This window comes from Nannospalax galili, unplaced genomic scaffold, assembly GCF_000622305.1.
Source record: "Nannospalax galili isolate Female #2095 unplaced genomic scaffold, S.galili_v1.0 scaffold54, whole genome shotgun sequence".
Lineage (NCBI taxonomy): Eukaryota > Metazoa > Chordata > Mammalia > Rodentia > Spalacidae > Nannospalax > Nannospalax galili.
Window position 1 is genome coordinate 13,532,709 of NW_008341028.1, and position 12,373 is coordinate 13,545,081.

Genomic DNA, 12,373 nt, shown 5'->3' on the forward strand with positions numbered 1-12,373 from the left:
GACTTCATGTCCTCTGAATATAAAAGTTTTACAACTGAGGGGTTCATCTTAGATAAAAAACAATGGATACTTAGTGTCAGAAATAATACATATGACTTCTAATAACCACTAAAAATACTTGTAATTCCATCTTGGCCCAGCCACCTTTTCTACCTAAAGGATAAATCAAATATCAAATGCAAATAGCAAAAACAAATCAGAGGTTTTAATTTAATTCTCCTTTGTAGTCAATCCTGATTTGGGTAGCTAAAACTTAAAGAAAAATAAATTAAAAGCAAGCAGAAAGATAATCACAGTGAAGAAAACAGGTCAGATTGACCATAGATTAGAACCTCTTCAGAGTCATCAGAGAAGACCCTGTAGAAAGGGCAATTGGACAAATCATGAAGAATAAGAAAAAACTAGTTTGAAATGGAAGAGTGAGTACAGAACAAAGTGTCCAAACAGAAGGACTAGTAAGTGCAGAGACTCTGACATGGTAAAGAACATGACTGCTCAAGAGATTGAATGATAGTGTGAGATTAGGTTTGAGAGAGGCAGAGACCAGAGATCTTGCCATAGCAATGGGTCTGTGTTTTATTTCGGCTATAATGAGGATCTGTTGAAATATTAGACTGAGAATAGATGACTAGAATTAGGCTTCATATCATTTGCTTAAAAATTATTTTATTTTTTCTATTTTATGTGCATGATTGTTTTCCCTGCATGTGTGTGAGTGCACCTGTGTTAGGTAGTGCCTGAAGAGGCCAGAAGAGGCCATTAGATTCCCCAGAACTGGAGTTATAGTTGTTAGCTGTCATGCAGGTGCTAGGAACCAAACCCTGCTCCTCTGCTCTAGCAGTGCTCTTATAATCCTGTGCTCTTAACCTCTGAGCTGCCTCCAGCCCTCATTTGATTTAAAAACAATCTTATTTTTATTTTATGTGTGTGTTTACATATTTGTGTGCCTGGTGTCTGTGGAGGCCAGAAGAGGGGGGTCTAGTCTCCTGTAAAGGAACTTATCAGGTAGTTGTGAGCCACTACGTAGATGCTGGGAACTGAACTTGGGTCCTCTAGAAGAGCAGCAAGTTCTCTTAAATTGCTGAACCATCCCTCCAGCCCCTGATGTTCTATTTTTAATGATTTAACAGCATACTGTCTGTTCTAGTTTGCTTTTCCATTTCTGTGATAAAACACCCTGTCCAAAAACAGATTGGAAAGGAAAGGGTTTATTTGGCTTGTACTTTCAGATCACAATCCATCATTGAGGGAAGTCAGGGCAGGAACTCAAGCAAGAACTGAAGCAGAAACAGTGGAAGAATACTGTTGTCTGGCTCGCTCTCAGCTTTTTTGCACAGCCTAGGATCACTTGCCCAAGGATGGCACTGTCCACAGCGGGCTCATACATCAATCAGCAATCAAAACAGTTCTCAGACATGTGTACAGGCCAGTGTGATTGTCATTTACAATATGGATGGATGGAATTGGGGATCCTTATGTTTCAAGTAAGCCAGGCACAGGAAGACAAGTGTTGCATGATCTTACTTGTGCATAATCTAAAAAATTGATGCCATAAGAAGTTGAGTATAGAATGGTAATGACCAGAGGCCAGGGAGAAGGATAGAAGTATGGGAAAACAGTGACCAGTTACTGATGTACTGTTAGATAGGAGCCAGAAGTTCTGATGCTGTCTTGTAGTAGAAACTGTATTAACTATGATAGTGATGCCAAAAGCTACAAGAAGTGATTTTGAAAGTTTTGCCATAAAGAATTGATGTTTGAAGGGCTGCCTTTAAGCTGAATCAAATATGTGATGTAAAAGAAAATGCAAGATGGCACCCTTAATATGTGTAATTTTTATGTGTATCTGTGTAGAGATTTAAAATGATCATATGATATATTTTATGCCTAACAGTTATCAACATGGAATTAAAAACAGAACCAAAAATGGATCCATACTTCATGCATGACAATTTAGAAAATGCAGTTGGTAAAAGACAAAGTCCTACATTGTTAGCAGTTTTGGGGGAGATACTGTAGAATTTCAAAGTATGAGTAATTACTATTTGTTGAGGAACTACCAAGCAGTAAGATAGGTGCTTTACACAGGTCCCTATCATCTTTACAGAAGTTCTTTGAAAGAAGGCATAATTACTTCAGTTTGATAGGAGAGGAAATTGTGGATAAAGCAATATAAATAACCAGGGGAGCAGAGCAAAGATTCAAAGCCAGGCTTTTGCTTTCCCATAGGTTTTCCTGCTCTCTGGGGTGGTGGGGGCAAAGGAGAAGAGAAAGAATGAAAATTGAAGAAAAGGAAATCACCCATTATGAACATTGTTGAATTTTAAAAATTGGATAATTTTAATTTGGGGAGCATGATGGGGAAAGTAGGTGCTGTAAATTAGAACAGTGTATCAAAGTGACTTTTCCTATAGAATTTAATTTTGCTAGAATTTTCTTATAGGTCATTATGACCCTGAACAAGAATTTCAGAATTCTTCTTTGTTACTTGTTTTATGGTATACTTTGTATACAGTAAAGTTTTGTTTTTAAAGATACAGGCTTATTGGGAAAAATTGTCTAAATAATATTAATGATTAGTTACATATATTCCCCAGAAAATTAGTTCCAGAAGAATAGGAAATATTAAAGATGTGTTTGAGGTAAATTCAGTCTTTGGAAGAATTAGCTGTACAGGACAGAGAGCTAAGCTCCAGAGCTGGAATCACTCATTGTTTCAATTAAATGGTTGAGAAAATTTGTCACTTCTTAAATGTCATCTGCTCATAGGTGATAGCATAAATATAGTTAGTTGTGTTCTTTGAATGTTAAATTATTTTAACTTTCCAGTTTTTAGTTTTTTAATTAAAAATTGAGAACTTAAAGCAAGAAAGTATGAACTGTATGTTGACACTGAACACAAAAGGATCAAGAGAGGTAAGTGTTTGGAAACTGGATGGGTTGTGCTTGGTTGGAAATAATGTCAAGGAGTAAAGAAACAAGAAGTCATTTAACAACATAGTTTATAATGAGATAATTTTCTTGTAGTGAAGAAAATTATACAGAATGCTTACATTTGTAAAATTTATAAAATGCTTTCTCTGCATTTCTGATGTGGCTGAACTTTAAACTTCTTCCAGCAGAACAGAAAGTTTTTAATTCTGCTGATATTCAGATACCATGTTAATGTTTTACTATGGGTGCAATAAAATTTATGATCATTATTAGCTATACAGTTAGGTTTGTTGATATTTAGGGGGATGATAGTTAATGACTGAAAGAAGTTCCCTGTGGATATTTTCCTTTCATAAGATTGGATTCTATCAAGAGGTGTGAAATAGTCTATCAAAAAGTGAGGAATAATCTATCAAGAAGTGAGAGCTACTCTATCAAGAAGTGAGAAATCTTCAGAAACTTGGGAATGTAGGAGATAACAGACAAGATCCATTAAGCTCATTTCAAAATAATTTGTCCAATGACTCTGGCCTTAGTAAACTAATGTTATTAGTAGGTAGAGAATCAATGCTAGTACAGGAGAGGTTTGTGCAAAGGCAGCTAAGGAGTCTCAAAGCCCTCTGCTGGGCCAAAGGAAAAAATGTTAAAGAAAACTGATAGGTCTTTAAAACAGTTATTCTGTGTCCTCTGCAAATGATTGTTGAGCAATAAACTGAATTTTTTTTATTGTGAAACTCTTATATAATGTACTTCTGTCTGTCTGTGTCTCTTGAGACAGAGTCTGTAGCACCAACTGGCCTGGAACTGACTGAAGAGCCTGCCTTTGCCTCCTGAGTGCTGGGATTAAAGGCACGCACCACCATCCCTGATTGGTTTGAAGTTTTTAGTTCTCTGTTGTATATAAAATCATTTATCTCTAGTTCATTGCTTGTGTGCTTTGTTTCAGTGTTCTGCCATAATTGTGTAGTTATATTTTTAAATGCAGTAAAATGAAGCTGATCTGTTTTCTTTTTCTGTGAGGTATCCTATTTTTATTTGAAAGGCTACCTAAAGTCCAAAATTATCCTTGCTTTAAAATTTTTTCTAAGATTTTTATTACATACTTTTTTTTTTTGTCTTTTTGAGACAGGGTCTCCCTGTAGTCCAGCTGACCTGAACTCACTATGTAGATCAGGCTGACCTTGAACTCACAATGATCCGCCTGCCTCTGCCTCCCAAGTGCTGGGATTAAAGGCATGCACCACCACGCCCAGCTAATTATACTTTCTGTAGGTCTACATTTAATTTTCACATATGTATTCAGTGACATCATACTATATGATTCAGATCTCAGATTCTTGTTCTTTTCTTACCCTCATGACCTTTGACAAATTGTTTTCAGTTTCTGTGCTTGCTTTCTCTGTAAAATGAAGGTGATCTCAGAACCAGTGCATCTCATAAATGAGTGCGGTGACTGAAGAGAATGCAGTATTTATTACATAGAGCCATGTTGCTTACTATTATAACATGATATGAGTGTGTCTTTAATTTTTCTCCCATGTAGCTAGTTGTCTTAGTAACATTTATTGAATAGTTCATTCTTTCCCCCAGTTAAATTGTCATCCTTACTTTATATTGTTTTCATATACATGCATCTCTATTTACAGGCTTCAAAGTCTGGTTTGTGGCTTTTTAAATCCTCTTGCTTCTGAACCATGGTTCCTTAATTAACATAGCCTTGTAAGTACTGACAGTAATAGAGGGAGGCCCATTCATTTGTTCTACAAAATTATTTTGGTGTTTCTTGGCCTTTTGTTTTGCTCTTCTATATAATTTTTTTATGAATTCATTAGAATTTACTAAACATCGATTGCTAAGTTTTAGCATGGAAGAGAGACATATTACTAATTGACTAATATTGGAATGGAGACTATGATCTCATTAATATTTTAATCAGTCGATTTGTTCTACAAAATTATTTTGGTGTTTCTTGGCCTTTTTTTTTGCTCTTCTATATAATTTTTTTATGAATTCATTAGAATTTACTAAACATCGATTACTAAGTTTTAGCATGGAAGAGAGACATATTACTAATTGACTAATATTGGAATGGAGACTATGATCTCATTAATATTTTAATCAGTCGACTTGGTTTTAGAAATTATGTAATCTAGAGATTGAAACTATCCATTGCAGTAGGAGTATACTGGGAATATGATTGAATTTTAAAAAGCAAAACAAAACTGAAAAAAATAGGTCTTTAGCAGGTCACAAACTGTGCTTTGAGGTGGAACCCAAGGCACTTCAGAAAACTCCCAGAGATATTTAAGACTTTCTTGCAAAACAGCAGCATTTGCTGGAAACTACATACTGAGTTCAGAATAGTTTTTAATGCTTGAGCCACCTTCATGTCATTGCTGAAGTATCTTTGTAATCCTAGCACTTGGAAGGCTGAAGCAGAATTAGGAGTGCAAGGCCGCCCTCTGAAGGTTTAAGGCCAGCCTGGGCTACGTGAGACTGTTAAAAAAAAACAAACAAACAAACAAACAAACAAAAAAAACGGGCTAGAAACGGTTCAGTGGTTAGCACTGGCTGCTCTTGTAGAGGACCTCGGTTTAGTTCCCAGGACCCACTTGGTGCCAAACTCCAGCTAGGAGATCTCTGGCCTCCACAGGCATTATATGTATGGGTGCACTTACTTACATGCAGGCAAAACACTCATATACATAAAATAAAAATAAATTTAAAATGAAAAAAAAAGAAAATTGAGCTTGAAGGGCATGGAGCTTAAATAGGATTATTGTTGTTGGATTTGTTTTTTGAGATAGGTTCTCACTATGTAGTCCTGGCTGGCCTGGGATTTACTATGTAGATCAAGCTGACTTCAACTCACAGAGATATGTCTGCCTCTGCCTCCCAAGTGCTTGGATTAAACGTTTATGCCACCATGCCCGGCAAGTATGGGTTTTTTAGTGAAATAAAATCAAAAGTAAGCAGTATTTAAACTGTAAAGCATTTAAGTTGCTATAGTCATCTTTTGGTTTTGCTTGGGATTCTCATGTAGCTCAGAGCTTGCCTCAGCAGAGGATGGTCTTGAGCTCCTGATTCTCCTCCCTGCATCTCCCATGTGCTGAGATTATGCTTAGCTTCTTTTGGTACTTTTTTAAATGGCAAAAGTTTTGTGTTAATAGTTTTTAAAATTGTTTTCCTGTTACATATGTAATAGGATATTTTAAATAGTTAACATATATTTTAACTTTCTAATACATTGGTCTTTTTCAAGTTCCTATGTTAAATTCAGGTTGTATAATAAAGATGTAATACATAGGGAGATAAAAGGAACAAGAAAGTTTAGCTATCATTTTTGTACCTTCATTTTGCTTATATTCTGCTTTACTTTTACTATAGCTCCAGTAAGCTAATGCAGTAGACATTTTAGTAGTAATAAGTAAAATTTATAATTATTTTTCAAAAATCACTAAGCTCAATTCCAAAGATTTTAAGACTTGACATTTCAGTCATCAATTCAGCAAGGAGACCAGGAACTCTTTTCTAACACCCCCTTGTGGTGTTTGGGGGAAGAGTGAATGACTTAGAATTTGCCTAGGTTTCTAAGTGCTTGGAAACCTTTCATTAAACAATTGAAAGGTGACCCCCCCATGTGTCTCATATTTATTTAGAACCAGTCACTCCTTTTATAATATAGGATTAGTGTTATACTTAAATTCATAATGTAAGTAAAATATAAATAACACGGTATGTACCCACATTTGTATAAACAGTCTTAATGTCATCATTTGAACTAGACTTCCCTGAAGAAGCCTGATTACATCTTGAGTTGTTTACACATGAACTGGACAGTAGATCTTTTGAATAAATGGTGAAGCTTTAAGTTGGAAAGTTTTGCCTGGCTAAGATCCTGAAGTTTATAGTAAATGTTTTTCTTCTAATTTTTCTTCATATGTTCAAAGTGCCAGCCAAAGACTTAGAAATATTAAACTCAGCCTTCCTGTGCTCTTTACATCAAAAGTGAGTTCTTGATGAAGATTGAGTATAGAAAATAAAGTCATAAAAGTAACAAAACAAAATAAAGCTTAAAATAGTTTTGATAGGGGCTAGAGACGTGGCTCAGAGGTTAAGAGCACTGATTGCTCTTGCAGAGGACCCAGGGTTCAATTCTCAGCACCCAAATGGTGACTAACAACCATCTGTAACTTCAGTTCTAGGGAATCTAATGCCTTTTTCTGACCTCCTTGGGCATTGCACAACATGGGTGCACTCACACACATGCAGGCCATACACTCATACACATAAAAAATAGTTTTAATAATCTTTGGATAAAGAAAACTTCTTTTAAAATAACATTTAATCTTATGTAGTTTAAAACATTACTTTTTTGATGAATATGTTGTATGTGCATTGTACATGCAGGTGTACTTTTGTATATACATGTGGAGACCAGAGGTCAACACCAGATTTCTACCTTTTTTTCTGAAGCTTGTTGATTTGGTTAGACTGGCTAGCCAGCAAGTTCCTGAGAACTGCCTGGTGTGCTTTGTACTGTTTGGCTTTTTTTGTGGATGCTGAGGATCTGAACTTGGGTCCTCCTGCTTGAGCAGCAAGTATTTTACCCACTGAGTCATATTTCTTTATTTAAAATTTTTTTGGTTTATTTATTTTTATTTAATGTGCATGAGTGTTTTGCCTCCATGTGTTTAAGTGTACCCAGGTGTGAAATGCCCATGGAGGCCAGAAGACAGTATCGGATCCCTGGAACTGGAGTTGCAGGTGGTTGTTAGCCTCCATGTTGATGCTGGGAACTGAACCCAGGTCCTCTGCAAGAGCAGCCAGTGCTCTTAACCACTGAACCATCTCTCCAGCCTCCATATTTCCTTCTTATTAACAGAAATTATAAGTCAGATGCGAAAAGAGATATTTAGTAGCTATGACCAAAGATTACTTTTCTTTTCAAAGATTACTTTTGAGTCAACAATATGAATAATCTATAAGAAAATGTACAAAATGTATGTATATTGATTTTATGAAAGAAATATGAAGTAGCTAATAACTATAAAAAGATATTTTATTAACAGTGAACTTTTTCAGTTTTCTGCTTCCTTTATGTTCTGTAGAAAACTTAACTTTGAATGCAGTAATTTAAAATATTTACAAATACCATTGTTGGGCTTTTGGGTAAAATTTTATTATCAGCTATTCGTAGGAAGTTATTTTTATTTATGAACAAGACATTCATAGTGTAGCATACTCAGAACCATCTAAGAATATTTTTTTAACATGTTACATAGTCTTCAAGAAATAACAGAAGGTTTTACTTAGCTTTGTTCTTTTTCTTTATTTTGTAGGAGCCAGTGTCCGAACATTCACTCCATTTTATTTTCTGGTGGAGCCAGTGGATACGCTATCAACTAGAGGCTCTTCTGTTATATTAAACTGTTCAGCATATTCTGAGTTGTCTCCAAAAATTGAATGGAAAAAAGATGGAACCTTTTTAAACTTAGTATCAGACGATCGCCGCCAGCTTCTCCCAGATGGATCTTTATTTATCAGCAATGTGGTGCATTCCAAACACAATAAACCTGATGAAGGTTACTATCAGTGTGTAGCCACTGTTGATAGCCTTGGAACTATTGTCAGCAGAACAGCCAAGCTCACAATAGCAGGTAAGGTTTGTTAAGCGATTTGCTTGAAGTTTCAGTTTTTATAAGGGTTAAGTTTAAATAAAGGCAGTATCCTGTAGTTTTCCTTTAATTGGTAATAAGTCACATATATTCATGTACACATATACTCAGGTGTATGGGACTACACTAGAGTTTGCTTGGGGCTATACAGAATAAACAATACTCTTCTACTTGTCTGAGGGCTTAAAGTCAGAACTGCTCATCAGTTTTTCCTTTCTTTTGAATTGGAAATGGAAGAGGGAGTTATATTGGAAAATGAGTCAGTTTGATAGCTTTTAATCAAAGCCAGCAAAACCAGCAAAGCCAGATCCTGGTTTATTATGCCTTAACCAAGGAATGAACACTATTTAGAAATCTATAGTGTGACTATAGACAGAAAGCACAAAGTTGTAAAGAGAGGAATATTAACTCTTTTCCAGAGGACCTTTATTTAAAGATGGCAAATGTAAGAGAAATTAAGGATCTAGAGGAGTAAGGTGTGTTTCCTAAATAATGTATGCCTGCTTTATAGTAGACAGTAGCATTCTCTAGACAGTGTGTCTTTACTTGAGTACCAAGATGGTGTTGTTTTTGTGACAGGCCATGTTGTAAAAATGGTATTTTCTCTAAGGCCTGTGTTTACACTTACCCTGGTAAATGCTAGAATCTGAGAATGGAATCTGACAGTGATAATCATCTCCTACCTCTTTCCCACTATGGAGTTTCTCATTTCATGCTTATTCCAGAATGTATTTCTTCATTCTCTCAGAGGATGAGGGCCTTTTTTGTCTTTGGAGTGAAGTACTCAGAATTGAATTTGGGTATGACCTAATGCCACTGTAATCATTCCATAATCACAGATTGAGGATGAATAAATAAAAGTGCGGGGGCATCCACTGACTCTGTAGGGTGTTGTAGGGTATTTTTTCTCTTCTTTTCTTCCTTCCTCTCTCCCTCCTTTCCACCCACCTACTTGACTTCTCTCTGTTCCTCCACTATGCTTTCTACAGTATGTGTGATGACAGAGTTGGTATAATGACTTCTTCTACAGTGTCATCTAGGCCAGGCTTCTGCTTATCCATTTATGTTCTAAATATCTCTTATCTGACCTCTGATTCATAACTTCCTTTCTGTTGTTCACTGTGCTTCATCACTAAGTGTAGTGAAGTCTGCCTTTAATTTGATGCACTTTCTCCCTGAGATGACCCTGGCTTTCCTTACCATAACCTGTAGCTTCTTGTCTGCCACCTCATTGTGCTGTCCATCAAGTCTAATCCCCACAGGGATCAGAGCAATATTCTTCGCCATTCAGTGGTTCACTGGTTCTCCAGTAACACTGTCAAATTAATAGCTTTAACTCCTTCAGAAGAGACCCCTTTATTCTTATCAGCTTGCACCCACTTCTCTAGGCTCATTCTTTTCATTTCACTACTACCCCCACCCTCACCATTCTTTCCATTGACGATTTTGAGTATTGTGTTCCCTTTCACTTATTCTCCATTTTCTGACCTTTTTCTGGTCAGTTACACTGCCAGTTAAAGGGCGATCTTTTGTTTATATATGTGTAATTTAAAAAGATACCAGTTTGACATTTCCTTAAATTGTTAGCCAGAGCTATCATATGACCCAACAGTTCTTCTCAGAGAGTCGAGAACATATATCCACACAACAGTTTGCATGTGACTACTATTCAATAGCAGCATTATTCATAAAAGCCAAAAGGTGGAAATAACCTAAATGTCCATCAGATAAGGAGTAGATAATCAAAATATGGAATGTTTATATAGTGGAATATTGCTCAGCAATAAAATGGAATGAAGTCATAGTATAATATTACACGGATGAACTATAAAAATACTCTGCTAAGTTAAAGAAGCCAGTCATAAATGACCATCCACTGTATAAGATCATCTATGCAAAGTGCCCAGAATAGACAAAAGTCTAGAAACAGTAGGTAGATCAATTGGTTTTCTAAGGCTAAATATCTGGCAGTGAGTGGGAAATAAGGAGTACAGGGGATGCAATGAGTAGCTTCTTTTAGGAATGATAAAAGGGTTGTGGAATAAGGTTATAGAGATGGTTCCATACTCTTGGTATATGATCTCTTCATATTTTATTATGTACGTCAGTTGGAAATGTCCTAGCATATAAATTATTTCTCAATAAACTGTTTTTAAAAGATACCATTGTATTTACCATTCTGAAAAACTCATAGATCCTTTTGGTTGTAAACAGTAAGAACTGATTTTAGCCAAGTCTAGAAAGCAGGGAAGTTTCTGAAGGAGCATTATTAGGTATGTTGTAGAATTAAACATGAGGCTGCTTTTCTCTGGGCTATCTCATTTCTCCATAACAGAAATTTCTGTGGTCTTGCCTGGAGAGCAATCTGGCTGTCTGTGTTTGTGCTTGAAGATTAGGGAACGGGGTGGTCTAAATACAGATACTGTCGATCTCTTCTTGCCAACTCCATGTCTTACTCCCACTCTTTTTCTCCAGTTCTCCAGAGGCAGCAGGAACACAGGAAGAAATTCTCTGCCTTGATATGTTACTTACTAGTTCCTCCATCTGCTTTCCCTCTTAAGAAACTGAAATTTCTTGCCTGCCAATTCCCCATTTATTGTTATGGGCTTTTTAAAAATTACTCATTTTCATGAACCCTCAGGAGGGAGTATTTTTTATTTATTTTTTTTAAAAAATAGCCATTTCTTCATTTGATTTGTTAAGACCCCCCCCCAACTTCATTAGATTGTTTATTTATCTTTGTTAGTCTCTTTTCCCTGATTTTCTAGTTTCTTCCAAGTATATGTTGGAGAATTTCATCTATTTCTTTCCTTTATAAACCATCTTGAGGAGCTGGAGAGACGGCTCAGCAGTAAGAGCACTGACTGCTCTTGCAGAGGACCCAGGTTCGATTCCTAGCACCCACATGGCGGCTACGAACCGTCCTTAACTCCAGTTCCAGGGGAATCCGAAGCCCTCTTCTGACCTCCACAGCATTGCACGGCATGGGTGCACTCACATACATGCAGGCAATACACTCATACACATAAAATAAAAATAATAAATAAATAAAATTAACAAAAAGAACTTCAGGGAGAAAGAGAGGTAGGAAATCAAGAGTCTAGACACACAAGTAGCTACCCCTGCTTGAAGTGGAAAATAGAGTTAGTATTCACCATTTACTTCCTAGTCTTTAGGAAACACTTTGATGTGTTCTGATCACATTAATTACTTTTAAGATATTGTTAATAATGGTAGTTATATACCAGGCAATGTACCATATGAATTGCTTAGGTTAAATATGTTTAACAACTGTATGAGACCTATTAGTTTTCCTTTAGCTGTTGGAGGAACTGAGGCTCAGAGGTCAGATAGTTCTCCGACCTCATGTAGCCATGAAAGAAGGAGTTAAGATGCTGCTCCAGAGGCCAGTTAGTGCTCTGTGCCTGTGCTGTGGCAGCTGTCGCATATTTAGGACCACAGCTTTTGGCTAACATTTTATTTTGAAGCAATTTCAAGTGTAGACAGTAGTTGCGAGGCTAGAACCAAGAAATCTCATGGATCTTGAGATGTCTTCATATATCTTCCAGATCTCCCAGTTAACATTTTACCACATCTACTTTTGTACATTTTTTTTCCTGAAACATTAAAATAAGTGACAGACGTGTTAACTGTTACATCTACTTAAATGTATAAATGTATATTTCCTGAAAACAAGGATATTTTCCTACATAATCATATGCATTTATCAAAACGAATAAATTAATACAATACTGCCATTT

General features: G+C 36.2%; 1 protein-coding gene across 10 annotated transcripts in view; it reads left to right on the forward strand.

Annotated features, from left to right (window-relative positions):
• Neo1 (neogenin 1) overlaps positions 1-12,373 on the forward strand; it is a 205,589-nt gene that overhangs the window by 56,236 nt on the left and 136,980 nt on the right. For all 10 annotated transcript variants that reach the window (XM_029565066.1, XM_029565070.1, XM_008836447.3 and 7 more), the window contains exon 2: positions 8,277-8,594. In XM_029565066.1, the coding sequence (XP_029420926.1) occupies positions 8,277-8,594 (318 nt within the window). The remainder of the gene's footprint in view (positions 1-8,276; positions 8,595-12,373) is intronic.